The sequence below is a fragment of the Hippoglossus stenolepis genome, chromosome 8, assembly GCF_022539355.2.
Source record: "Hippoglossus stenolepis isolate QCI-W04-F060 chromosome 8, HSTE1.2, whole genome shotgun sequence".
In the NCBI taxonomy this organism is placed as follows: domain Eukaryota; kingdom Metazoa; phylum Chordata; class Actinopteri; order Pleuronectiformes; family Pleuronectidae; genus Hippoglossus; species Hippoglossus stenolepis.
The window spans coordinates 18,895,128-18,920,898 of NC_061490.1; the positions used below are offsets into that span (position 1 = coordinate 18,895,128).

Here is a 25,771-nt window from a genome sequence, read left to right on the forward strand (position 1 = left end):
GTGCAGTCCACTAATATGGAAATGCAGCCAGCCACTGGGGGGCGATCAAGACGATTTGGCTTCATTATTGGGAAGCTGTCGTCTATCATTAGATACATTCTATGGTCTGTATAGATGACGCCATCGCCAGCAGCCAGTTAGTTTAGTTAGCCTAATTATTTAGCTCTTGTGGATTTCACATCACTTACTATTCTGAATAACATCAAAGTTCATCTTCCCGAATACATTCCCACTGACACACTTTTGCTTCCTCCTCTCCTGTGCGTCTGTCCGGTGCCCTCCGTCTTCTCTCCCCTGCTTCACCTGTCTCTCCTTCCCTCTCTGCCTCTCCAGCTGCAATCCTGGATGACCAGTCTGTGTGTGGGCGTGGGGAGCGGCTGGCGCTGGCCCTAGCGAGGGAGAACATCAACAGCGCTATGGAGGGCGCGTCCCGTGCCCGAGTGGAGGTGGACATATATGAGCTGCAGAAAGACTCCCAGTACGACACTACTGACACCAGTGAGTGGAGCCGATGCATGTCGGAGAAGACCAGTACAGCAGATTCACACGACCCCTCATGAGTGATGAAATCCAGAAAAATCCATTACATGGCATGGTGTCTAATTAGCTGTAGCAAAAAGTGACCAATTAAAATGGCAGTTGATATTATTATTAATATAGAATATTAATATTAAATAGTAACTAGTCCATGAATTAAAACAACTATAGCCTCGTGTCTACTGCAGGTTTTTATCCCAAATTACTTAAGAGGGGTTCTGATATAATTACACTTTCTAAAAAGCAAATGCCTCAAATGACAAGAATGATAAAACACCACCACTTACGTGTGATTAGGAACCAGTAAGAGCTCATGCTGATTAGTTTACATGTCACTGGAGACCAGTAATGGACCACTAAGCCTCTCAGAGGAGACCAGTGCCCTCCAGTAACAGCTGGCACAAGCTGCTGTGAAGACGAAAACAAACCATCAAATACTAACACAGATCGGCAGTGCGGGCCAGCAGAACGCAGCAGCACACCACAGAGGACACTCCATTAAATTTGTATTGATACACAGACTTAAAACAGAATGGTTGGAGCTGACGGAGACGCTCGGCTGAACCCAACCACAGCAGAGACAGAGACCCCCCCCCCCCTCCTCTTCCAACAGTTCACTGACCATGCCACAAGCTACTGGCAAAATATCTGTATGTGCTTCAGAAAGGCTATGTACATATGTGCATGCTTGAGTTACAGGCGTGTGTGTGTGTGTGTGTGTGTGTGTGTGTGTGTGTGTGTGTGTGTGTGTGTGTGTGTGTGTGTGTGTGTCCGTCCTTGACCGATGGGCAGGAGACTCTGACAGGCTTGTTTGCTAGCAGCCTTTTTTTTGGACTCTGGATCAGAGAGCTCATCATCTTACAGCTACGGCTGTCTGAGGCACGCACACCCGATCACACACATGCACACACTCACACACGCATACACACACGGGCACAGTGTGGGCATACACACACTCACACACACAAACTCCCACACACACGCACACAGTGTGGGCATATACACACTCACACACACATACACAGGCACACACACACACACACTAACAATGACAGGAACTGAGGAGGACTAATTGGGATGAATTAAAATACCAACAAGAAGAGAACTCTTTGACTCACAGAATTACACAGTTAAGTCACCAGACTATTTTCTGTTGTATATATGAAAACATTTTAGAAACAACCGTTGATAACTGTGCTTTATGAAAAAGATAAGATTTCTTAAGGTTTTAGTCATATTTCATTCTAAGGTTTAACTTTTGTCAGTGATGGATACTGGTCAGTGTGATGTTTGATTTTAGTGCAGTGCCTGTTCTAAAACTGCCAGTTTGGAATGGGCTGTTTTCTTGGCCTGTGGTGATGCTGGTGGCAGATTTCTTCCCCTGAAGCTGCACCACTGCTGCTGCACAAAGAGCTGTTCACCTGTTTATTCAGAGCTCAGTGAAGTCTGACTCAGAACTCCGACCTGGAGAATCAGTTGTCGTTGCTGTTGTCGTGGTTTGTCACACAGACAATATGCGAGCCAAATACCGACAGACAGAGATTTCTGAAATCTTTAATTTTTAAGAAATACCTGTTGGGGAAAGCGCCAGTTATTTCGCCTGTCAAGAGTTAGATGAGTGTACAAAACAGTTGGGAGCCAGTTAGCTTAGTTTAGCATAAATCCCATAAAAGGGGGAAACAGATAATCTGGCTTTGTCCAAAGGCAAGAAAATCTGCCGACCATTCTGCCAAAGCTAATGAATTAGCGCCTGATAGCTGTTTAATCCGTACAAAATCATTTGGTTGTGTGCGGGGCTATTTCTTCTGGCACCAGCTCTGGTTTTGCCTGATTTAAACAAGTAGGCTACATAACATGTAGACGTTTACAAGAAAACAATAGAGAAAGAAATACTTTTGATAAAATATACAGTTAAATGTGGTAATTGACTGAAATTGATAACTGCACATAAATGTTTGACAGAAAAGGTGTGAAATCAGTCAGTTAGGCCTAAATGAGACATTTGTTGTCAATTAGGAAGCTTAACAGTGAGATTTACTGAGTTAATAAACATGTCATTTAATAATAATAGACAAATATGTGAAACTGTTTCTCAAACATTGTCCTACAGCAGAAAGGGTAAAACGGCCTCTGTTAATTGAAGGTGACCAATTTACCAGCGCTGCTCTGATGCCACAGATCAAATGGGAGCAAATTGTCTTAAAAATCTCTGTGTAAACAAGTGAATAATAGCATGAGGCCGCCCGTGGGCTGCCCTGCTGTGGTCCTCCGAGTCTTTATCACAAAATCAGATTAGAATGAGACAGCTTGTGCTGTTACACTTGAATCAGTGGTTTAACTGAAATCCTCACGCGTCTTTGTTGCATTTTCTAATTCCACACCTTTCCCCCTGACTGCAGCTCAGTGCTGCCATCGAAATGAAGCAGAGGGCAGGTGTGTTTATTTCTCTCTTTTTCTTTTCTTTTTTGTACCTTTCAGTGTGTCAGATTCTACCCAAAGGCGTCGTGTCTGTGATAGGTCCCGCTTCCAGCCCCGCCTCTGGCTCCACTGTCAGTCACATATGTGGAGAGAAGGAGGTGAGTGTGGAGGATAAACACACAAATATGTACACATCTAGTAGCTGGTTGTCTCTGACTTGCTGCACCTCCTACCCACACAGACGTCATGATGAATGCCTCTAAACAGTCAGTTTTCTGTGCCTTTTCTCACATAATTTACCGTCATCCTCTTCTCCCAACCGCTTTCTCCTTTCTTCCTGTAGCCTTTTATCCTCAGGTCTCTCTGTTCTCTGCCAGCTGTCTTATCTCACTTTTCACCCTCAAGCATTTCTAATGGATCTTCCTCATTCAACTGTGTTTTTCCCTCCCCGTTGTTTGTGTTTGGAAGGGAACCTAATCATGACACATTAGCATTTGCTTACCTTCCTCTCTCTCCTTTTCACAGATCCCTCACGTAAAGATTGGACCTGAGGAAACGCCACGCTTGCCGTACCTGCGCTTCGCCTCTGTCACTCTGTACCCTAGCAACGAGGACCTGAGCCTGGCCATCGGAGCCATCTTGCGCTCGTTCAGTTACCCCTCAGCCAGCCTGGTCTGTGCCAAGGCTGAGTGTGAGTACACATGCTGTCTGTTGAATGGATGTTACAGTGCATTAGGCTATGTTTGCGTTTCAGTGGGTGTAAATGCACCAATCAGTTGTGTTCTTCCGAGCTCATTACCTACTGTATGTGTACGTTTGTGTGCGAATGCCTCTGTGGGAGTCTTGGCACATTCAGGCTGTATGGGCGGATATGACTGTTGCGCTGCTGGACACTCAGTTTGACAGTCTGGTCATAAAGTTCTGTCTGCTGTTAGAGTTCAGAACATGGCTCACGCTACAGCCTTCCTATTTATTACTCATGCCATCGCGCACTATCTCGCATCCACCTCAGAGCGCTGCTAGGCCAAACCAATTTAATAAATATTCGTGTGTGAAATGCTTTCTAGTTTTGGAGGAACTTAGGGGACGTTTGATTTAACTTGCCAGGCACTCAGACAGATTTAACATTACAGGGGATTTGGGGCTTAGTCACTAGCCCTCTTTATTTTCATTTTGAAAGAGTGCATTATTGATTTATTATGCACTCCCCTATCAAGAGTGGCGGGAATTAAAGGGCTTGGACTCGGATGGTGGCTGTAGTATTCAAACAGGGCTTCGTAAAAAAAAAAAAAAAGACAGAATACACTACGTGCTGCAGGAGGTTGCAAAAATCACATTTTTTCCCCCTGAATAGTCCAGGACTCTTTTTGTGCAGCCCTGAAGGAAACGGAGCTGGGACGAGTTGTTGCGCAGCTCTTGCTCTCACCAGCCTCACGTAGAAACCGCACAAGTGAAGGACAATTACATAAAGAATAAGTGCGGCCATTTAAGACTGAACACTTCTCATCGCAGTGTGACTCGGGCAGATTATGACAAACAAATGCTGTGGCATTATGAAAACATGATTTAATCACTGAGATGCTTTCATTATCTCGCCAGCAGTTTGCCAGCCATCCCACGGTTTCCTGAAAGTAAGCTGAATTCCGTGCGGACTCGTCATTTCATTGAACTACAAGAGCTTTGAAATGGCATCAGACATATTTTCCTAGTTTTGATCATCGGTTGAATGGGAAGATAAGAGCGTCGTCTTTCAACAGGCTTTTCTCTCAGAAGAATTAGAGGCAACAGATAGTCTGATGGTTACCGCCCGGGCCAAAAGATGCAGTTTTTTTTAGTGCTGGAGAGACAGAGAGGGTGTGTGTGTGTAATATATTTGGCTTGAAGGTGATCTTTACAAGGTTATCACACTCGCAGACTCTGACCCACTTGGCTGCGCTATCTATCGCCATGGAGCTGGTTGCCATGGCTGCAGAATAGGTGCTAACTGCCACTCAAAAGGCTTGTTCCCCCCGCTGAATGACTGTGTGTTTGTGTACGTTCAATATTGAATTGTTTTGCTTGCTTCACTTTGTCTGTACATGTGCGTATGCTTGAGTGCTAGTTTATGCATTTAGCAGTGTGTGTGTGTGTGTGTGTGTGTGTGTGTGTGTGTGTGTGTGTGTGTGTGTGTGTGTGTGTGTTGTCCCTGAGTGTACTCTATGTCTGCACACATGAGCAGGTTTTGGAATGTCTATGATTGTGTGTGCGTGTGTGTGTGTGTGTGTGTGTGTGTGTGTGTGTGGCTCTGCTGGGATTCAACATCAGACAATGTTTACCACCAGATCACTTGTTTTATTCATCTTGTTTACCCCCGTGTAGAGTGATGCGTTCAAGTGAAGTAGACATTCTTACATTTTCATCAGTGAGGCAAGTGATGTGTGAAGTCACACATTTCATTCACATCACCACCATGCGTGCATCCTAATTAAGTAACGTATTTAGCAACTGATTATTCCTGCAACCGCCTGTTAATGGGATTAATCTTACTTTTCCTCCCAGCCCTCGCAAGTGCAGCAGTCCTAAGATATTCAGTTAACTGAGAGCGAGTGCGAGATTTTGGGTCACTTCCGACGTATGCTTCTCTCGCTGTGCCTGGGTCACTACGTGCTATCTGAGCCTAATTCCATTATGCAGTTTTCATGAGATGGATGAGGTTAAGGACAGCGAGAGGGAGAGGCCGAGCGCAAGGAGGAGGAGACGGTGGCGGCACAGGAGCGAGATGGATAAAGACAGACAGAACTAACTAGAGCACAGCACTAAGACGAGAGAGATAGAGAGGTTAGAGCCGTGTGAGAGAGGGAATATGTGAAAGAAGGAGAGTGAGAGAGGGGAGGAGAGGAAGCTGTAAAGTGCATTGATTTTTTTCCCCTCCTTCCTCAAACTAATTAAAGTTTTGGCCTGGTTCAGTGATTACCCCACTGCTTACAGAGGCTTTCTCCTGCTGAAGGGCTCTGTGTGCTACCTCTCTCTTTCTCCTCTCCTCACTCTCTCCTCACACCCCCATCCCCCGGATGCCTGCCCCACCACTTATTTACATAGCTAGGGGAGCTTTACTATGGAATTACAATTAGGAAGCAGCAGGGTAGACTTTCTAGTAAAGACTCATTCTGCACACAATGTCAAGTGAGTCTTGACAGCCATTGGTTATACTCATTTTCAAGAGGAACTTGCTTGAAGCGGGCAAATTGTCTCAAGTACTGTATTCCAGTCTTTCTGCTCCTGCAGCTGTGCCCCTCTCTCCATCCATCTTTATTTATTGCTCGAGGTTAGCAAGTATTCCTGCATTCCCTGTTGTGTTGTTTAATTTTACGGTTTTTAATTTTTTTGAACACACGCTTGTGTCATTCACAGCACACGTCGCTCAAACCAGTGAAAAGCAATTATTGAGGGATAAGACAACAGACCGAGCGAATTACAAAGCACTCAGAGAGCGCGTACCCCTGCCAAGGCTGCACAACCCTCTAAATTTATTATTCTATTAATAGCAAATGTTTAGAAATTTGTCACGCTGATTGGCTGATGGCAGCCATGAATTTTGTAGGATACATAAACCCTGTCTGAGAATATTAAGGTCTTGTACAAAGATGAATTTCAAATCATTCAGACTCACAGGCTCAGTTGATTGAGTTATGTTTTCTCAAGTTACTGTTGTGCCAGAGTAGATTTACGTTTTTTTTGGCTCATCCAAGTATTTTATGAACCAAATTAAGATGAGATGAAACCTTTAGGAGTGACATTAAAGAGGAAAAGTAAGTGAAGAAGCATGCATATGATGTGAGACATAAAATGTAATGACCGACATCCAGGCTGACGGCCAGAAATCCCTTTATGCTTAACTTATTAAAAATATACCAACATGTCTGTACTCTTGCCTCCCTCCAGGTGTCTGTAATGTTCATAGGAGAAAACAACTAGGGAAACAAATAGCCTGAAAGTAGAAAGAGTCACCGGGTGAAAATATTGTTGCTGTGTCTCAAGCAAGTGACTTCAGTCAGTGCATGCACGTGCAGTACATTCTGTACATTCTGTACATTCTGTACATTCTGTACATTCTGTACGTTCTGTACGTTCTGTACACAGTGTGTGGCCCAAATCGAACACGGGCGTAAAATGACCGTTGCAACATGTGACAGTGATTGTGATCTGCTGCTCTGCTGCTCTTTCTTGTGTGGGCTCTCTGTGTCATGCAACATGGAAAGTCTGCAGCAGCGACAACAACGTGACTCTCTACCTGGCTGCCATTTTCACAAAGAGGAAAATACATTAATGCTCCCTCACCTCTCATTACAGAGGCAAGCTGGAGACTGTTTAGAGTGAGAGTTGTTTATTGTTTTACACACGTTTGAGTGCACAATCCGAGTAATAACGGTGCACTTATTGACTCAAAATAGCTAGTGTGCGTATGGACGTACGTAAATGTGCATCTACGTTATAGATCTGCAGTTATGATTATATAATAGAGTGCTGTATATATGGCCTCATGGTGGCGCTATCTACACCACTCACTTTCCTGGCCCATAGCCTATTTCCTTCTTTTCAAATAACACAGACATCTCTCGTAGGTTTAGGACAATCATAAATACAGGACTGAAAACCAAACCATAGATACAAAAACGAGTCCCACTGAAAAAAAGCCATGAATGAAGACATAATGGAGCCTCCACATTAAATGATGTTTCATTTCCTGAAGATTTAGACAAACCATCAATCATGCTTTGCAAAAATGACACAAATATATAGGCATCCGAGGATACGATTTTCAGAGGTCCTGCAAAGCTTACTTTTTTGGAAATATGAGTTATGTCTATTGATACAGACACTGATATGCAACCCGGCTCTGCTTCGGCTCTGCCTCAGGCCTGCTGAGATTGGAGGAGCTGGTCCGCCGCTTCCTCATCTCCCGGGAGACGCTGTCAGTCAGAATGCTGGATGACAACCTGGACCCTACGCCGCTGCTGAAGGAGATCCGTGATGACAAAGTGGCCACCATCATCATTGACGCCAATGCTTCTGTCTCTTATCTCATCCTCAAGAAGGTCAGATCTCAAGGATCAATCTATTTTTCTGAGCCGCCCACACATGTGCAGGATTTTGAAGTTACTCCAGTGTACAGTACGCGCTGTATCGCTCAAAGGGATTTGTGTATTTCTCTTTTGTACATCCGTTTGGAAAATTCAGGTTACAGTCACGTCTCGCTCAAAGTTCCACAGGCTGCAGTTGTTGTTATAATAGAATTAACATCTATTTTTACCTTCTCTGCCCCCGGAGCAGCGGAGCGAACAATATTTATGCCTCTCTGCCAGCAACAATCACTTACTCTCTTAAGAAAGTATTTGACAAAAGAACATCTTTAGCTGGGATGCGGTGCAGATGTTACCCAGGCTTGTTCTGATTCATAGTGCGGCCTGTGATGCCGATAGCCAGCCCAGTGAGTCACAGTTTGAATGCGTATGGGCTGTTTTCACTGGGCACATTGGAGCGGATGTCGCCCCTCAGCGAAATATCCTAGTGTTAGCCTGATGATGTAAAACTGTGATTAACGTATGCTGCCCGTCTCCTCCCCCACATTCTCTCCCACTCTGTCCCCCAACCGTCTCCTTTGCTCTCTGCTTCTCAATAACTCCGCTCCTTTGCCCTCGCCATCTCTCCCTCCACCCATCTCCCCTACATCTTCCCTCGTTCTCTGCTTCCACATCCTGTATCCCCTCCAGACTTACTTTTTCATCTTATGCTCTCTCTTTCTTTTCGACAGGCATCCGAGCTGGGGATGACATCAGCATTTTACAAGTACATCCTCACCACCATGGTAAGAGTTCTTCCCCTTCCTCTCTTTCTGTCGTCTTTTCCTCCCCGCTCCCTTCTTCCTCTCCCCCGCCGCTCCTCCTTTTCGGTCTCTTTATGAGCCACCGAAGGTGCTAAGGCGGAGAAAGTATTCGATTAAGGGCGAAGAGAGAGGTGACAGGCAGAGGAGATGAAGGATGGGGAGATCTGAGAAATGAACATACTGTACAAAGATGTGGAAGTGCAGAGGAGGATGGGGGGAAAAAAGCAGAAGTAAAAAGGGGTCTGAGGTGAAGATGATGACAGACGGGATGTGGCCTTTTTCTTCTGCCACCCGCCACCTTCTTTACTCTTCCAGTGTTTTCATCTGCCGCTTTGATATACTCCCCTCCCCTCCTGCCATTTGAATTAATGTGTCACTTTATGCTGCATACCTGATTTATTTTTTTCTCCTCTCTTGGCCCTCTCTGTGTGATGTACTCTTGTGCCTCAGATGCAGCGTCTTGTGTGTGTGTGTGTATCTCTGTGAAACGATACTGGATTCATCAACCTATCACCATTTTCCCCTTTTCCCAAGTTGTCCTTATCCTTTTTTCTCTCTCCTTCAGAGATTAGATGTTGTCACTCCCCGCAGCCTCTCTTTTTCTTTATCACACTCTTCTTTGCACCGTATTTTTCTTCTGAGCTGAGGTTTGATGCTCTGTCAACATTGTCACTCACCTGAATTTTCTGTTTCCCCCCACTCGTCCTCTCCCTCTCTAGGACTTCCCCCTCCTAAGACTGGATGATATAGTGGATGAGCACTCCAATATTGTGGGCTTCTCCATGTTCAACACCACACACCCCTTCTATTTGGAGTTCATCAGGAGCCTCAACCTCTCTTGGAGGGAGGGCTGCGACCTCACGTATCCCGGCCCCGCGGTCAGTCTCTCGAACACAGGCATACTCATGCATGCACACATCCACCAGTAATTTTTACAGCTTTGTTTTGCATGCCAGGAAAAATTAAGCCACTTTATTCCTCGCACTGATTCATGGAGCAGTTAAAGAGATTCAGCTAGTCTTTTGCTTGTATTTAATGGGTATTGATGTATCCATCTGTGTTTCCTCCCCACTGGTTTACTCATACCGCACATCTATTCTCTCTCTCCCCTCTTATTTTACCCGCCACCCCCTTCCATTTCTGTTAACCACTCAATCATCTGTGCCTGCACCTCTCTCCTCTTTCCTTATTGCCTTTTTTCCCCCTCCTGACTCCTTGTCCTTCCTCCCTATGTTTCCATCCCCCCTCTGTTTTTCTCCATTTACCACCTCCTCTTCCACAGCTCTCGTCAGCGCTGATGTTTGACGCGGTGCATGTGGTGGTAGGGGCCGTGAGGGAATTGAACCGCAGTCAGGAAATCGGTGTGAAGCCGCTCAGCTGCAGCTCACCTCAAATCTGGCAACACGGGACCAGTCTCATGAACTACCTGCGCATGGTAAACGTTTGATCAGTCGGCCTGTGAGCAATACGTGATGTGCAATCACCCCCTCATATGTAGCCCATGGTAATTTCCATTCGCATGAACATGCACATGCATACATCATAAGACGTGTGGGTGAAATAGGAGCCTGATGTTTTTTTTTCATATCTTTAGGCACAGCCATAATATGCACAGTGACAATATCAACTGGAGTGATAAATAATCAACGTCTGAAAATAGTGACACATACATTTGCCATTTCCTGAGACAAAGTCTTCAAATTGAGGCAGAAACAATCTGTAGATGAATGTATTAAAATGAATGAACTCTTTTCGTGATCGATTTATCGTTATCATCACAATGATCAGTCATGTAGAAGCAAAAAGGCCCAAAACAAACTGTATCTGCAGCCTGACTTCAAATGATCTGTCTTATTCAAATATTAGAGACTGGAACCAGCCAATGTTTGACATTTCTGTTTTTAAATGACTCACTCAGATTAACAGAATATTAATTGACAGTTTTTTTGGTAAATATGAATCGTTTTCCGTCATTTAAAAGCAAAAATGTCAAACATTTGCTGGTTCCAGCCTCTAAAATGTAGATAACACACAAACAAAACAATGACTGCTTAACCAAAGAGAAGACAAAAAAAGATGTATTTATTGATGATGAAAATGATCTGTCTCGTCTGAACAAAAGCCCAAATTTAAAATGTATAATCACTAAGGATGAAATCTTCACATCTGAGATTGTACAACCATTGTGGTTTTTTTGCTTGGAAAATGGCTCAAACAATGACCATGAATCAGAATAGGTGATTCATTTTCCTCCTGATTGATTTATTGATGAATGCTGACAGTACAACCACATTCTGTATCATCCTCGCCTCGTGTCAAATGTAACCTCTGTCTCCTGTTGTTCTTTGTCATCTCCTATCTCTGGTCGTTTGTGTGTGTGTGTGTGTGTGTGTGTGTGTGTGTGTGTGTGTGTGTGTTTGTGTGTGAGTCTCATTGACAACCTGTTGTCAAGGCAGCCCGAGCCTCATCTCTCATTGCCTCCGCCCCACCGACCCGACATCTGTCTTTGTTAGTCAACATCATGGTGTGCTCCATCTTCAGCAGCGTGCCATTCATCATAGATCTCGCTAACTGTGCCAGCACCTGGGTTTTGGAGAGGCAGAGCTGAGCTGCGAGGTGCAGGTCTTATTAGGAAGCTGTTGACTCTCTCTGCTTCTCTGTCTGAGCCTCTCACTCAGTCACTTTCTCCTAGTTGATCCGAAACTGATTATCCCTGTCTGGTCCAGCCTCAGACACATCCTCTGTCTCTCCTGCTCTTTCTTTCTCTTTGTCTCTTACCCACTCTTCCCTCCTAATCACTCTTGATATGATCTGTTTGTCTAATCATGATGGATAGTGAGAAGAAGAATGTTTTGTCTCACAGAGCAGATTGCCTGTATTTATTTATTCCTTAATCTATCCTCATTTTTCCTGCCCAATCTCCTCTCATTGACTTGTCTTTCCTTTGCGCTGCCTCCTTGGTATTTCCTCACGTATCCCTCTCCACGTCCGCCCCCCTCCAGGTGGAGTACGATGGTCTGACGGGCCGTGTGGAGTTCAACAGCAAAGGTCAGAGGACCAACTACACCCTGAGGATCCTGGAGAAACACAGAGGAGGCCACAAAGAGGTCAGGAGTCAGCGGTTATTATGTAGCAGCCAGGTCACATGGGCCTCAGGCTTTGGGTTAGAAGTAGATCAACTGTCTGATTGAACAACGCTCAGAGGGGTGTTTGACTCTGAGGTCAGCCTCGTCACAGCTTCCCCTGATAGCAGCCAAATATTATGTGGTAAAGTTTCGGATTTCACCTGACGGCACAGAACCACAACCTCCGATCTGAAGTGGCGCATGTGTTAGCTGCAAATGTGTGTAAACATTTGTTTTATCTGAAGGCTAGAATACATTAGCTGCCTGCATACTTCATCAATTGAATTTTAGATGCTACATTTCGAGCAGGTCTGCGGTGTTGAGTGTAGCATTGCGCATCTCTCCTCCCTCGGCCACAGCTGCGCGTTGACGTGACGTTTTCTCATCTGACGGATGATATTCCATTAATGTTTGGTTTATTTTCTCCCCATGGCCATAAATAATGACATTCATTTGTGGAAATCAGTGTTTGTAACTGGCACGGTTCAGAGCGAACAGACATGGGGCATTATCATTCTGGAAGTAGCCATTAGACGATGGTAAATTGTGGCCATAAAGCGATGCACATGGTCAGCAACAACACTCAGATAGGCTGTGGCGTTGAAATTGATTGGTATTCAGGGGCTCGAACTGTGCCAAGAAAACATTCTCCACACCATTACGCCACCACCACCTCCAGTCTGAACTGTTGACACGAGGCCGGTTGGCTGTGTGGATTGATGCTGTTGATTCCATCTCCGTCCCCCAGCAGAAATCCACATTCATCAGAGCAGGCTACGTTTCTCCAGCTCTTCAAATGTCCGGTTTTTGGTGAGCCCACTGCAGGCCGTCATTTCTGTTCTTGGCTGGCGTCCGGTTCGATGTCCGACACGTTGCGCCCTCCGAGATGCTCCTCCGCTCGCCACAGTTGTAAAGAGCGGTTATCCGGCTCCAACTTGTCAGGCCAGTCTCCTCTGACCTCTCTCATCAAAGAGGAGTTTTTTTCGTCTGCAGACCCGCTGCTCAAAGGATGTTTTTTGTTCTTTGCACCATTGTGAGAAAACTCTGGAGACTATTGTGAAGAGAAATCAAAAATATTCAGCCCATCATTCCACAGACATTTATCCTCATTCGAATGTTTAACGTGAAGCTCCTGACCTTCATATGCATATATGTAAGTGCTACCGCTGGTTGGATAGATAATGTTCAGGTGTTCCTCATAAACTACTGGGTGAGTGCAGTGTAACAAAAGCAATTCAAGTCATTAACACACTGAGTTATATCAGCAATATCTTTTTTCTAACATTAGTTTACGTAAATCGCCATAATCCAGACCAATTAAATCTGCAGCAGCATGTGTATTAAACTGCGCTAGGGTGTGTTTTATTGCGGAAGACTTTTCTTTTGAGAAAATCGTGTTTCTTCTTTTGAAATATTTATCATCCTGCTTTCAAGTTTTCATTCTATGCATTTATTCCCTTTCATTCATCTTCCTGGACCAGATCTGTCCTCTTGGTTCGGGTGTTTATTTATGTTTTTGATCTATCAGTAACAAGCCACAACACATTTGTTGAGGGGTTGTTGGACAATTTGTGGAACCAAAGTAAAACGTCGGCGGTCCGAGCTAACGAGGTATTAAGCACCATTTGAGTGCCTTGTTCTGTCAATGAAGACTACTCCAATGGACATTAGATGGAAAGTGAGGGGAGCTAGAAATCAAAATCCATTTCCCCCCGTGTTTCAAAGTCAAGATTAAATGAAGCATAAATTCACCCATCACTGCTGAGCCAGACTGAGCGAATTGCGCCGCGGTTCATTGACTCTAGGAAACACTCTCTCGTCACCTTCCATTTATATGTTTTCTCGGGCTTGACCATGAGGCCATCTGCATTCTGTGTAAACACTAAATGCCAACTGATAGCCGTGGTTAAATCAGGACTTCATCTCGGTGGGAGACGTGCATTGTGGTAATTAACGCTTTAACTCATCTCTTTTAGCTCGGCAGCACCTGATCTGTAGACCGGCTGTGGTAGTTCACAGAAAGAAAAGAAAAAAACAAGTACACTTAAATGTCAGTGCTGGAAACGGAGTGTCAAAGACAAACTGTAATTTTGTCTGAGGAATCGTCACCTCTCTTTTGACCTACTGAAAGATGTACATTCATATTTTCCGAAGAAATTCCTCTGTGATGCGCGGTGTCCTCCGCCCTGCACGCTGCCTCGGTCTTAATCACGCATTTATATACCTAAGTGACTTTACTGTCTCCATAAAATGGAAATATGTTGGCTTTCTTTAATGCAATTTAAAGAAGGTGTAAGTAAAGGAAAATACACATGGCAGGGAAGCTCCTGATCATGAGTTCTTTTCATTACCATCTTTGCCATCTTGTCTCAGCTCATTGCTCTGCCCGTAAACATGGTTTCTTTTTTTTAAACAGTAGTGCATATACTGCAGGTTCGTATATAGCTCCAGTGGGAACAATTAAATCAATGTGTGTACGCAGCATGTAACAATATGGATAACAATGCAAGGCATAAAATATTCAACATGCAAAGGTACTATAAACCAGACCAATAGGGTTAATATACTCGCTGAAATGCTTATTTGTAGCCTGAAGTGACAGCGTAACGGTTGCAGCGAATTTAGAGATTATTTAGCACATTATTTATCCCACAATGGCCATTGATTTCCACTCACTTTCTCTTCTGTGTTAGATTGGGATCTGGTACTCTAACAACACCCTGGCCATGAATTCCACCAGTCTGGATATCAATGTCTCGGAGACGCTGGCAAACAAGACCCTCGTTGTCACCACCATACTGGTAAGGTCGCGCCTACTTTCTGGACTGCCGCGCTGGCGAGGTCAGAGTTGTTTTCGTGTTTTGCCGCGCAAGCTGTGCCGCAGCCCGTGCTGCGCTGTGGTCTGTTGCTGCTAATTCTGCTGTCACTGTAGCTGTCATAGAAACTGACACAGCACAGAGAGAGACGTGTTACTGAACTCAAACTGGCAAAAATCACAGCCCCCTGCTTTAATCCAAATACTATGATTTGTCTCCTGCTGGTTTCCTCATGAGTAATGTAACATCAGAAAATCAATAAAGCTCTTGCATGATGCTGCTGTATCATCATCAGGTTGGAAATAGATGTGTAAAAACGACCTGATACAGGAAATCTCCTGCACCACAGTGTGCTTTAAAAACAGTAAAGAGGATAATCCTATTAGAATTTAAAATAGTAGAACAAAAGAGGAGTCTCATATGGTTTTGTTGTGGCAAGCTTACACGTAGATAGTTCCCTGCCAACCAAGCTGTTGTGCTTCCTTCTCCCAGGATAAGTTTACCCTTGATTATGTGTCGAGGGATTTCTGGACATATGACTCAAGCTTTGTGAAGGATTTCTTCATTTGGCTTCACGCTCAGTGTAGAAGACGGCCGTCTGTCTTCTCTTTGTTCCCAGGTCTATTTCAAAGGCTGTCACTGTTTCTGTCTGTTTTGTCTTTGATCCCATCCACTTCAGCATTTTGCACCAGCCATTTTATGACTTTTAACAAAGAACTTGAGCAATTAGGACTGGACCTCCATAACACCAGGGGTGACTCACAAGAAGCTGATAAAGAAAATGGGCTAAATTGGTTCAGCCAAGGCCAAGATATTCTATACAATATGAAAATCTGAATCCTGTGATGCAACTCATCTTTTTATTATGATCTCACTGCAATGTCTTTAAAATTCAGTTATAAAGGTATCATATGTGACAACTCTTTTTTTAAATCTTTAAAAATGACTAGACCTACGTTATATATTTTGTAAATAAAAAAATGGAATGCATTATTGATGCTACACAAATAAAGTTTCCAATTATTATGTAATTCTTTATTTTGAGTAGAGATTCAGAATGCTTTAGAAAGACTTAAAAAAATTACATTAGCATATTTCAGTGCAGAACTATATATTTAATATAATTACATTTTTGTTGTTGTTGTTTTTAAACTTTTAGCCTTAAAATCTCTGCTCAAATAGAATATGAATTGTTTTGGATTGAGCCTCCCTGTGCCCCCCCGTGTGCAGGAAAACCCGTATGTGATGCGTAAGGACAACTACCAGGAGTTCCAGGGTAACGACCAGTACGAGGGCTTCTGCGTCGACATGCTGAGGGAGCTGGCGAACATCTTGAAATTCTCCTTCAAGATCAAGCTGGTGGATGATGGGCTGTACGGGGCTCCAGAGCCCAACGGCTCTTGGACTGGCATGGTTGGAGAGCTAATCAACAGGGTGAGTACTCCCCCTCTCCCTCTGCCTCTTTCTCCGACTCTCATGCACAAAGCACAAACACAGAAAAATGCTCAAATGTTCAAACAAGTGTCTCTACAGACAGGCACACACACACACACACACACACACACACACACACACACACACACACACACATACACAGAAGCATGTACACACAAACCCACCCACGCACACACTCGCGCTTTAGCCCCAAACCACAACTCTGCTGTAACTTCCCATGTCTCAAATTGCCCTCAGAGGGGAGTAAGGCTCTTATCTAGGACAAAAGCTGACTTGATAATTCCCCAAAAGAGAGTGGTAGCATTGCCTAAAATTGTCTGCGCCATCCTTCCTCACAGTAACCCTCCCATAACCCAGCCCTCCCCCCCCCACCGCCGCCGCCCCTCTTTCTCCCCCCTGTCCAGGCCTAGTGCGCCTCTGACAGACAGTCTGGTTGAAGCAGGCTAATGAGAGCCCCTCTCTGCTTAATTACCATACAGTATACTTCAATTACCAGACTGTGGTCCCTGTGTGGGGCCTGCCACACTGGTGCTCCCCCAGCTCTCCACGCTTCCTCTCCCTCCCTGCCCTCCCCACTGCCTGATCACTCAGCTCTAATTAGCGGCCCATGTTCATCAATTAGCTTTTAATGGAAGAGATGGAGGGGAGGCAGAGCGACCAGAGACCTGCGAGGTTTTATACAGGTGGAGGGACCATACACCCAGTGCTTACTTGCAATTAGCCTCATTTGGACGAGGATAATGTGTGTGTATGTGTGTGTGTGTTCCATAGGGAAGGGGACAGAGTTCATGTCTTTATGTTTTTAAGAGGACAGAATTGTATTTTTCCCGTGCAACAGAGCTCTTATTTGTACCCTAATGTTCTCATGCAACATCCAGTGTTTTTGCACAGCTACCTGACCACTTTCTCGTTTTTTTTCCCACCACCTCTGTCTTTCTCTTGCCCCCCCCACTATGATCTATCCGTCTGCCCATCTGTCTTTCCCTGTCGGTCCTACAGAAAGCGGACCTGGCCGTGGCGGGCTTCACCATCACGTCAGAGAGAGAGAAAGTTATCGACTTCTCTAAGCCGTTCATGACCCTGGGGATCAGCATCTTGTACAGAGTTCAGCTGGTGAGGGTGTTATCCGGGGCTGTGGGGCGACCACTGGATGAAACTTACACTGGATCTTGGACTGGATTTTCATTTCGACCGTGTGCGCTGCTCTCAAGCGAACAAGGGTCACACAGGAGACGATGACGGTTGTTAGATGACACTTCAGGAATCAGGCTGTTGATCTCGTCTTCTGAAGCTAAAGCTTGTTTTTATATAGAAAGTAGGATGCTGCAGCCACTGTGTCCACAGTGAAATTTATTGGTGTAGTTTAAATTGCCCAGTAAGTCAGTGCTCTGTAACTCGGTGACTCTGGCAGCTGTACATTGCTAATGAGGTTTTGGGGCTAGGCCAAGTATGCTTCGGCAGTAGGCATTGTGAAATAGAGCATTTATGGATTGTAGCATTAGCGTATCACAGCACTGCAGACTTGCAGTGGGAGTGCAGTGAAGGACACTGCCCTCCTGTGGTGCAGCAGGGACAATTACTGACTACTGGGACATGACACCTTCTTTTCTATCACAGTGGGCCTTCCTGCCTGTTTGTCTGTCTGTCGGCGCCTTTCTGTTTCTTTATTGTCCTTCCTCTCCTCTTCTTCTTTTTCACCGCATCAGGGTCGGAAGCCTGGTTACTTCTCCTTCCTTGATCCCTTCTCTCCTGCTGTCTGGCTCTTTATGCTGCTCGCCTACCTGGCTGTCAGCTGCGTGCTCTTCCTGGCTGCAAGGTCAATACATTACATCACACACTGTACTGATAATCTGCAGCTCACATCTGCGCTCTATCACCATTTATCTTGTCGAACACGGGTTGCTTGTCACATGCCGGGATGTTTTTTACCTAACACAACCTCCTGCAGACAGTTTGACAAGTATCGAGTGACTGATTGATGAATGAATTGGCAGAAGTGCATTACTGTTCTGTAGTTTGACCTTGTTCCACTGGACCCCTTGTTTCCCCCGACAGGCTGAGCCCCTACGAGTGGTACAACCCTCACCCGTGTCTGCGAGAGCGCAGGGACATGCTGGAGAACCAGTACACACTGGGAAACAGCCTGTGGTTCCCTGTTGGAGGCTTCATGCAGCAGGGATCAGAAATAATGCCCAGAGCCCTGTCGACCAGATGTGTTAGTGGGGTGTGGTAAGTACCTGAAATGCTGTGTGTGTCTGTGTGTTTGTGTGCCCACCTCCACTCAAAAACATGTGCTTGACTTATTGTTGCTACTCTTGAATGTTTCACCCTCACTGTGCACACCGGTGTTAGAGTTTGACATTGAAGGCTGTTTTCATGTGCCAAAGGGGGAAAATGTCCCAGTGCTCAGCTTAAATCTGAGCTCAAGACTTGTGCAGGTCTGATTCGTGACATTACAACTACTTTGGAAGCAAATCTTTGTCCTTTGTGCAACTTCCACAGTGGAATATGGAAATTTGAAGGACACATTCATTGAGGATGGAGACTTTAGTGAAGCAGGCAAGAATTTGGGACCAGCAACAAACATTCCACAAACGAGGATGAGTACAGAGGCCTTTTCTGTTATGGCACCGTCTCTATGGAACAAACTCTCAGAGGAGATCCAAGGCTGAATCCTTATACTCTAATAAATAGCTCTTATAAAACTGCTTTTTACTTGGCTTTTGGTCTTACTTTTATTTTGTCACTGTACTACACAGATTTTGTACAATGGGTAATCTTAAAACCTCTATTTAATTTTAATTTTATATTGTTCTACTTTATTCATTTGACCCTTTTACTTTGCTTCTTTTTATGATGGTTTGGATTTTAAACCTATTGGTAATTCGTATTAAAAAGTGCTATATAAATAAAGTTTATTAATATATTATATTATTAAAATCAAAAATCAATTACTGGATACCTAATTCCTTAATCAAAAACCTGCATTTTTCCTTAATGCTTTTTTTTCCACATCTGCTGTGTAAGATAATGACTTTTGGGGATTTTCGTCATATAGCTGACGCGTAGCTTATAAGTTTCGGTCTTGAAGGGCTAGCTCTTCATGCAAACAGAAAACGCTAAGCTCACAGAAATACTGGCCCAAACAAAAGAGTGAGTGTGAAAAGAGAGCTGTGCTGAGAAAGAAATAATAATCGCTAAGAGCTAAGGAGATAAAGGGTAGAGGAAGACAGGAAGGGAAAATTACACTGAGGTTGAGCAAGATATGGAATAGAAGTGATTATTAAATATAGTGAGTACATGATATTCTTTAGGAAGAAAGTTTTTAGACGTGTATTAAAGGTCACAAGCGACTCCCATGTTCAGTTTTCTAATTGTACAGTATTTTATATATGGTGAGATGCTATACATCTCTGTACTGTTGCAGAGGAATCTCTACGCAGGCGGTTTTGCAAATCAATGAGCAGGGCTGATTAATGGAAATAGTGGATATGCATGATTTTAACATCAGTGTGATAAAGTAACGAGATTTGTCTTGTATTTCATTTGCATTTCGCAAAAAACTATGAGAAGGACAACAAATTCTGCTATTATACATTAACCGTTTCTCAATTGGCATAAGCCATGGTTGCCAAACCAGCACCGCCTCTACTCGGTACATTTATTATGGCAGGAGGGTTATTCCCAGCATCTTTGAGATGGTTCCCCAGTTCTCCTGTGGATTTAATTTGTCTCAGTGTCTTCCGTCTCTTCCTGTAATCCCAGACTGACTCAGTGATGTTGAGATCAGGGCTCTGTGGGGGCCACACCATATCTCCTTTGTTCCTCTTGTCACTGAACATAGCTCTTTGTGTTAAGGTTTAGTTGTTGTACTGCAGAATAGTTTTGGGACAGATCCGATGGCGTCTTGATGGTATTACACGATTTATTTTAAGTCCCCAAAGCTGTTTATTGATATTCTGTTTAAAATGTCATCTCCGTCCACATCACACATCCCCACACTAACCCTTTTCCCTTTTCTTCTCCTTCTGTCTCCTCCTCGTAGGTGGGCGTTCACCCTGATCATCATCTCCTCCTACACGGCCAACCTGGCGGCATTCCTCACTGTCCAGAGGATGGAGGTTCCCATCGAGTCCCCCGACGACTTGGCCGACCAGACCAACATCGAGTACGGCACCATCCATGGAGGGAGCACCATGACCTTCTTCATGGTACGACCCACTGCAGATGAATATATGATTTGCCACTGTGTTTGGCACTGTTTCCGTGTGTGTGCGTGTGCGTGTGCGTGTGCGTGTGCGTGTGCGTGTGCGTGTGCGTGTGTGTGTGTGTGTAGATGTTATATTGTGCTCTTTGTGATGGCAGCCGGATTTACTCAATCAGACAATTCCCTGAATCTCTTTATTACGACCATTTATCGTGAAGTTTTTGTGGTTTTGTGTTTTATTGTCGGGCCTGGAGTGAATGCTTGTCCTCATCTTTGCGACTTTATCTCGTAGTTCCTCTTTTGTTTTCTTTATGGCTGTTTGTGTTAAGTGGCTGACTGCCTGTGTTTGCTTATGAAAGCGCTTCCGGCATCTGTGTCGGCATCTGTGTTTGTCATAGAGCACGCGCATGTGTGTGTGTGTGTGTGTGTGTGTGTGTATGTGTGTTTTGTCTTTGTGCGTAGGTGTGTTTACATGTGGGAGTTTGTGTAGGTGAATGTTTAAAAAAAATCGACTTGTTTATTTGTGTGCATGTATGGGAAATGGCTAGATGCCAATGTGCGTTTTTTTGTGTGTGTGTTTTGATTTCTCATGGTGTTTGTCCATATTGCGTATATAAGTAAGTGTGGTATATATTACCCCACTCATTGCCAAATACACATACACACACACACACCTTCTCTACACTCAAAACAACATGTAATTGTACACATTAAACACTCAATCCTCAGTTTGGAGCATGCCTCATTTTGCTGAGTGCTGCACCACCTCCTGTGTGCTGATTTACCTCCATCTGTATAAAAGGTGTTGCATCAGCTGCGCCATGAGCAAATAATCTGTTGCCTTAATTCATCTCACTATTTCTCACTCTCCTGTCCTCTCCTCTCTCCTTTTACCCTCTATTTGCTGTGGACGTTTTACTCTACTTGTCGTTATTCACACTGGATTTTCTGATCTATGTGTATTTCCCATTTGATTTCTTCTTTGAATACCAATGATAAGATATCGATGTCTGTGGTCAGTGTTGAATCTGCGTTGATGTCTTCTCGTTCCTCTGCAGAACTCACGTTACCAGACCTACCAGCGCATGTGGAACTACATGAACTCCAAGCAGCCCAGTGTATTTGTGAAAAGCACCGAGGAGGGCATTGCCCGTGTGCTCAACTCAAAGTATGCCTTCCTGATGGAGAGCACCATGAATGAATACCACCGCGGCCTCAACTGTAATCTCACAAAGATCGGGGGCCTGCTGGACACCAAGGGCTACGGCATTGGCATGCCACTGGGTAACAACGCTAATTTAGTATTTGGACGTGATGATGTGATAAATGCAAAGAAAAGTGATCAAATCTAAATAAAAAGAGAATTACAAACAAAAACACACAAAATAGTCTAGAGAATCCAAATGCCTTAATCTTATCGGGGAACTATTCCAAAATTTAGGTGCCACTGACTGGAAATCACAATCGCCCACGAAGTTAACTTTTTAAAAATGAATTCTATGATTAACATAAAGCCAGAGAGGTAAAAATAAGTGTATTATGTGACCTTGTGTTGTATTGCGTTAGGAGCCTATAGCAGCAGCACGTTGAATGGCTTGTCAACATTGTGATGATTTAGTGAGACAGGTGAAAAGGGAATTGCAGCAGGGCAGTCGTGAACATTTATTAGCATCTCCATTTCATTTCTTGACACAGCATGACTGACAAGGTAATAACTTCAAATAAGACGAATATAAAATATAATCAAACATATGTTAAATTGCTTGAAATACATCTATCTATACATCAAGCTATCTGCTAAGTTGTTACTTTTTAATTATAGTTCTTATTTAGAGATATACAATATATACACACATCCATGTATATGCATTGTGGGCTCTTACGTTTGAATATTGAGTTACTTTAATTTTATAACATTTTAAATTGCTGCTATGTTAAATAAACAACTGAAACAAAAAACACCTTCAGGTGGAGAGGATGCGATTACACACAGTTTAAAATATGATAATGAATGTATGAGTCTTCCAGAGGGCCTATGAAAATGTTTTGAGAGGAGATTTATACATCAGTATTGATTTATTCAGGGTCGTTTCTTTCAAGCTGTACATTTTAAAGCACACGAGCCCCTGTGGTAAACACTCAATCACCTTTTGTCTTTTTGCCCCCACTCACTTGCCCGGAGGCTGGGATTGGCCTCGTCGAGCGTTTAAAGGTCACAGAAGGTCACAAATATAGCTGTCATGTCAACGCACATATAATTTATCAATAAAGGGCCTAGATTGACTGTGAAATAGACCAAAGGCATTTAGTGTTATATACGAAACCACGGGGATTGTAAAAATGACCCGTTTTCTTGTTCCAAACGCTCCTGCAGTGTTTTATTGTAACTGTGCCGTAGCTTGTAGATTAAGGCAAAGGAATAGCAGGAACTAATTAAAGCAGGAACATATTAAATATGTATGGTTTTCTGAGTTCTACATCCAGTACTTAAAGAAAACATTGACAGAACAATAGTTGTGAGATCAGGCTTTTAACAAAGAAAAGAAATATTATCACAAAGCATGCTAACACGCTGGCTCCAAGCCTTTTAATGGCTTGATACAAAGCAACATGCGCTTGCAACCACCCATCACAGGCGGGATACTGTATGTTTGAACAGTGTGGTTTTCTCTCATTACATTGTTTCTTTTCACTTTTCAAACAGCATGCACAGTTTTTCACAAGAACAAATAAGAGAAATTAAAAGAATCAAAGGAAAGTTTGGAGAAAAATACATGTAAAATGATGTAGTTGAATTTAGATTTTCTTATTTCCCTCTCTGGTAATAATCTCACAGCACTTCAAACTCATTTTGCGAACCCTTTCAGAGGCTCTGACCCCGAGGCTGGAGCTTTGTTCATCTCCACCAACATGTCAGACATCCTGCCCCGAACATCAGCAGACTCAGCTCACTTACTAATATCAGAGGGCTCAGAGGACAACAGTGACACTGCAGTAGACGAGGAGTGTCCAAGTTTTTGGACATGAAACTGTACTGCATGTAACTGAAGAGATAGAAGCAACCAGATTTATAAAATAAAATGAGAAGCAGAACTCCAGTGCAGTGTTGGGGATTTAAACATGTACTAAGCCCCTAATTGTCAAATCTACTGTGGTTAAAAATGTATAGATGACATGTATAACTTACATTATTTAAAAATGCTGTTCCTAAAAGACTGTTTCTATGCTTAAAGGTTATATATATATATATATATTCACTGCCAAAAGATGTCACATCAGGAACACCAGCATCTTGAATCAGAACAAATGGCATAAGTGACCAAATTGACCCCAAAACACACAAATAAACCTCCCCTGTATTCACAACAGCCAAAAAACACAACAATCCACCCAAAGCCATCAGTCCGCTCTGACACTATAGTGAGAAAAAGCCACTTCTATTTCAAGTCAGAGCCCTTTCAATCTCTTTCTTAGCTGAAGAGCACGGTTTCCTCAGTGGAGGGAATCGTGGAAGCTTGATTTCACCTGAGCACTTTGTACTGGCCTCGTCGTTGCGCTTTGTAAATTCGTGGAGGGCCAATGGTTTCACAGACAGGGTTTCATGCACATGCACTCACATGCGGACTGGCCACCAAAGACAAAGAAGGGATCACAACACAAACAGAGGAGGTTCTTTTTCCGCTCAGGATGCCATTACTCAACAAACATACTTCCATAGAAAATAGTTGTTTGCTGCCGTACTGTTTAAAATCTCTTATATATATGACCTTTAAGCTCAAGGCTGAGTTTCTTCACAGAGAGTGGACTCCAAAAATAGTCAAGGACACGGGGTCTTTATTCTCAGAGCTATTTACAGAGTGAGGTAGTAGGTCACCCATAGCCCCAGTGACCTGTAGAGGAAGAGAGTGCTGTTTGAGTCAGCTGCTCTGGTAAACACAAGTTCTGGCAGAGAAATAGACAAGGTGTGAGTGAGCATGTTCCACACAGAGCAGGGGGGTTCAACATGAAGGATGAGGATTTATCTTGGATCCAAAACCCTGAACCTCATCAGGAAAAGGGATAATTACTTGTTACCTGGGAGAGGAAACATCTGTATGAGCTGCTTCCCCTGCGTCAATGCACAGCAGCTGTAATGTAACCCGCTCAGAGGGCGGTGGAGTTTTATGGAGAGAGGCTTTCAGGGCCTGTATTGAGGTGGGGAAAAAAAATATTGTATTTTTGAAATTGTTTGTCAAGGTGGGAGGTGATTTATAGCGTCTTATAGATGATAACAGCTTGAACAAGTGGTTATCCAGGACACTGGGGTCGGGGACATCTTTCCTTGTTTTTGCTCTTTCAACAGTTTTGATTTTTAGGGTTCTGATTTATTGTGAAACTAGAAGAAGCTTAGAAGAGCGCATACCTCTGCCAAGGCCCATCTTTCCCCCTTAAAGTCAATCAAACTGCACCAATTTGCACACACTCATAGATATAGGTTCCCGAAAATGCCAGATTTTTTCCACCAAGATCCATAAATTGTTGCCTGGGAAATTGGTGAAAATGCCAAAAACGCCCCATATGCAAAGTGAAAAAGAATTCCTCTGATCCAGAACCTCACCATGATTTTAATAAATTTCTTCCCTGACTCATCCTGCTTCCTCCCACCATGATTTGTGGTAATTCGTCAAGTAATGTTTGAGTAATGCTGCTGAAACACAAACAGAAAGACAAACATTACCTCCTTCTAACTGGTCAGCAAGACAGATGTTGCATAATAAAAAACAGATATAAGCATATGTATTTAAAGAAAATATATAGTTTTGGTGAACAGACCCTTTAAATCCTCTCGGCCTGTTCCACTGTATCTAGTTCATGACATGCTTGTTATTCCTTCTGACCAGCAGCTGCTCCACTGGGCTCAGTCTGGATGTATTCTCGCTCTTTATCCCTCACTAATCCTCTCTTTATTCTCACCATAAGATCACTCGTAGCCATCTCTCGGCTGCAACAGCAATTCATACTCTGCGATTCGTCCTCCTATTTTCTTTCACATTTTTCCTCATTCCACGTTTTTTTCCTCCTCTTCTGGAATAATCCTCCTCTTGTCTGGGCTGTGTGTGTTTTGTTTTTTCTCTCTGCACCTTTTCCCATCCTCCAACGCTCGCTCTCTTATCCTTGCCTTCCTGTCGTTTGCCAGGGTCTCCGTTCAGAGATGAGATCACGCTGGCCATCCTCCAGCTGCAGGAGAATAACAGGCTGGAGATACTGAAGAGGAGGTGGTGGGAGGGGGGCCAATGTCCCAAAGAGGAGGACCACCGTGCCAAGGGTCAGTTGACCGCAGCTGTCTGTCTCCACTCCCTTCTTCTCTCTA

The 25,771-nt window shown here is 43.8% G+C and overlaps 1 protein-coding gene across 2 annotated transcripts in view; it reads left to right on the forward strand.

The window, feature by feature from the left end:
- grik5 (glutamate receptor, ionotropic, kainate 5) overlaps positions 1–25,771 on the forward strand; it is an 84,079-nt gene that overhangs the window by 50,047 nt on the left and 8,261 nt on the right. For both annotated transcript variants that reach the window (XM_035164533.2, XM_035164538.2), the window contains exons 5-20: positions 334–498; positions 3,016–3,113; positions 3,481–3,646; positions 7,852–8,030; positions 8,747–8,800; positions 9,538–9,696; positions 10,101–10,253; positions 11,821–11,925; positions 14,637–14,744; positions 15,990–16,193; positions 17,214–17,327; positions 17,921–18,030; positions 18,270–18,443; positions 20,260–20,425; positions 21,480–21,705; positions 25,598–25,726. In XM_035164533.2, coding sequence (XP_035020424.1) covers positions 334–498; positions 3,016–3,113; positions 3,481–3,646; positions 7,852–8,030; positions 8,747–8,800; positions 9,538–9,696; positions 10,101–10,253; positions 11,821–11,925; positions 14,637–14,744; positions 15,990–16,193; positions 17,214–17,327; positions 17,921–18,030; positions 18,270–18,443; positions 20,260–20,425; positions 21,480–21,705; positions 25,598–25,726 — 2,310 coding nt within the window. The remainder of the gene's footprint in view (positions 1–333; positions 499–3,015; positions 3,114–3,480; positions 3,647–7,851; positions 8,031–8,746; positions 8,801–9,537; positions 9,697–10,100; positions 10,254–11,820; positions 11,926–14,636; positions 14,745–15,989; positions 16,194–17,213; positions 17,328–17,920; positions 18,031–18,269; positions 18,444–20,259; positions 20,426–21,479; positions 21,706–25,597; positions 25,727–25,771) is intronic.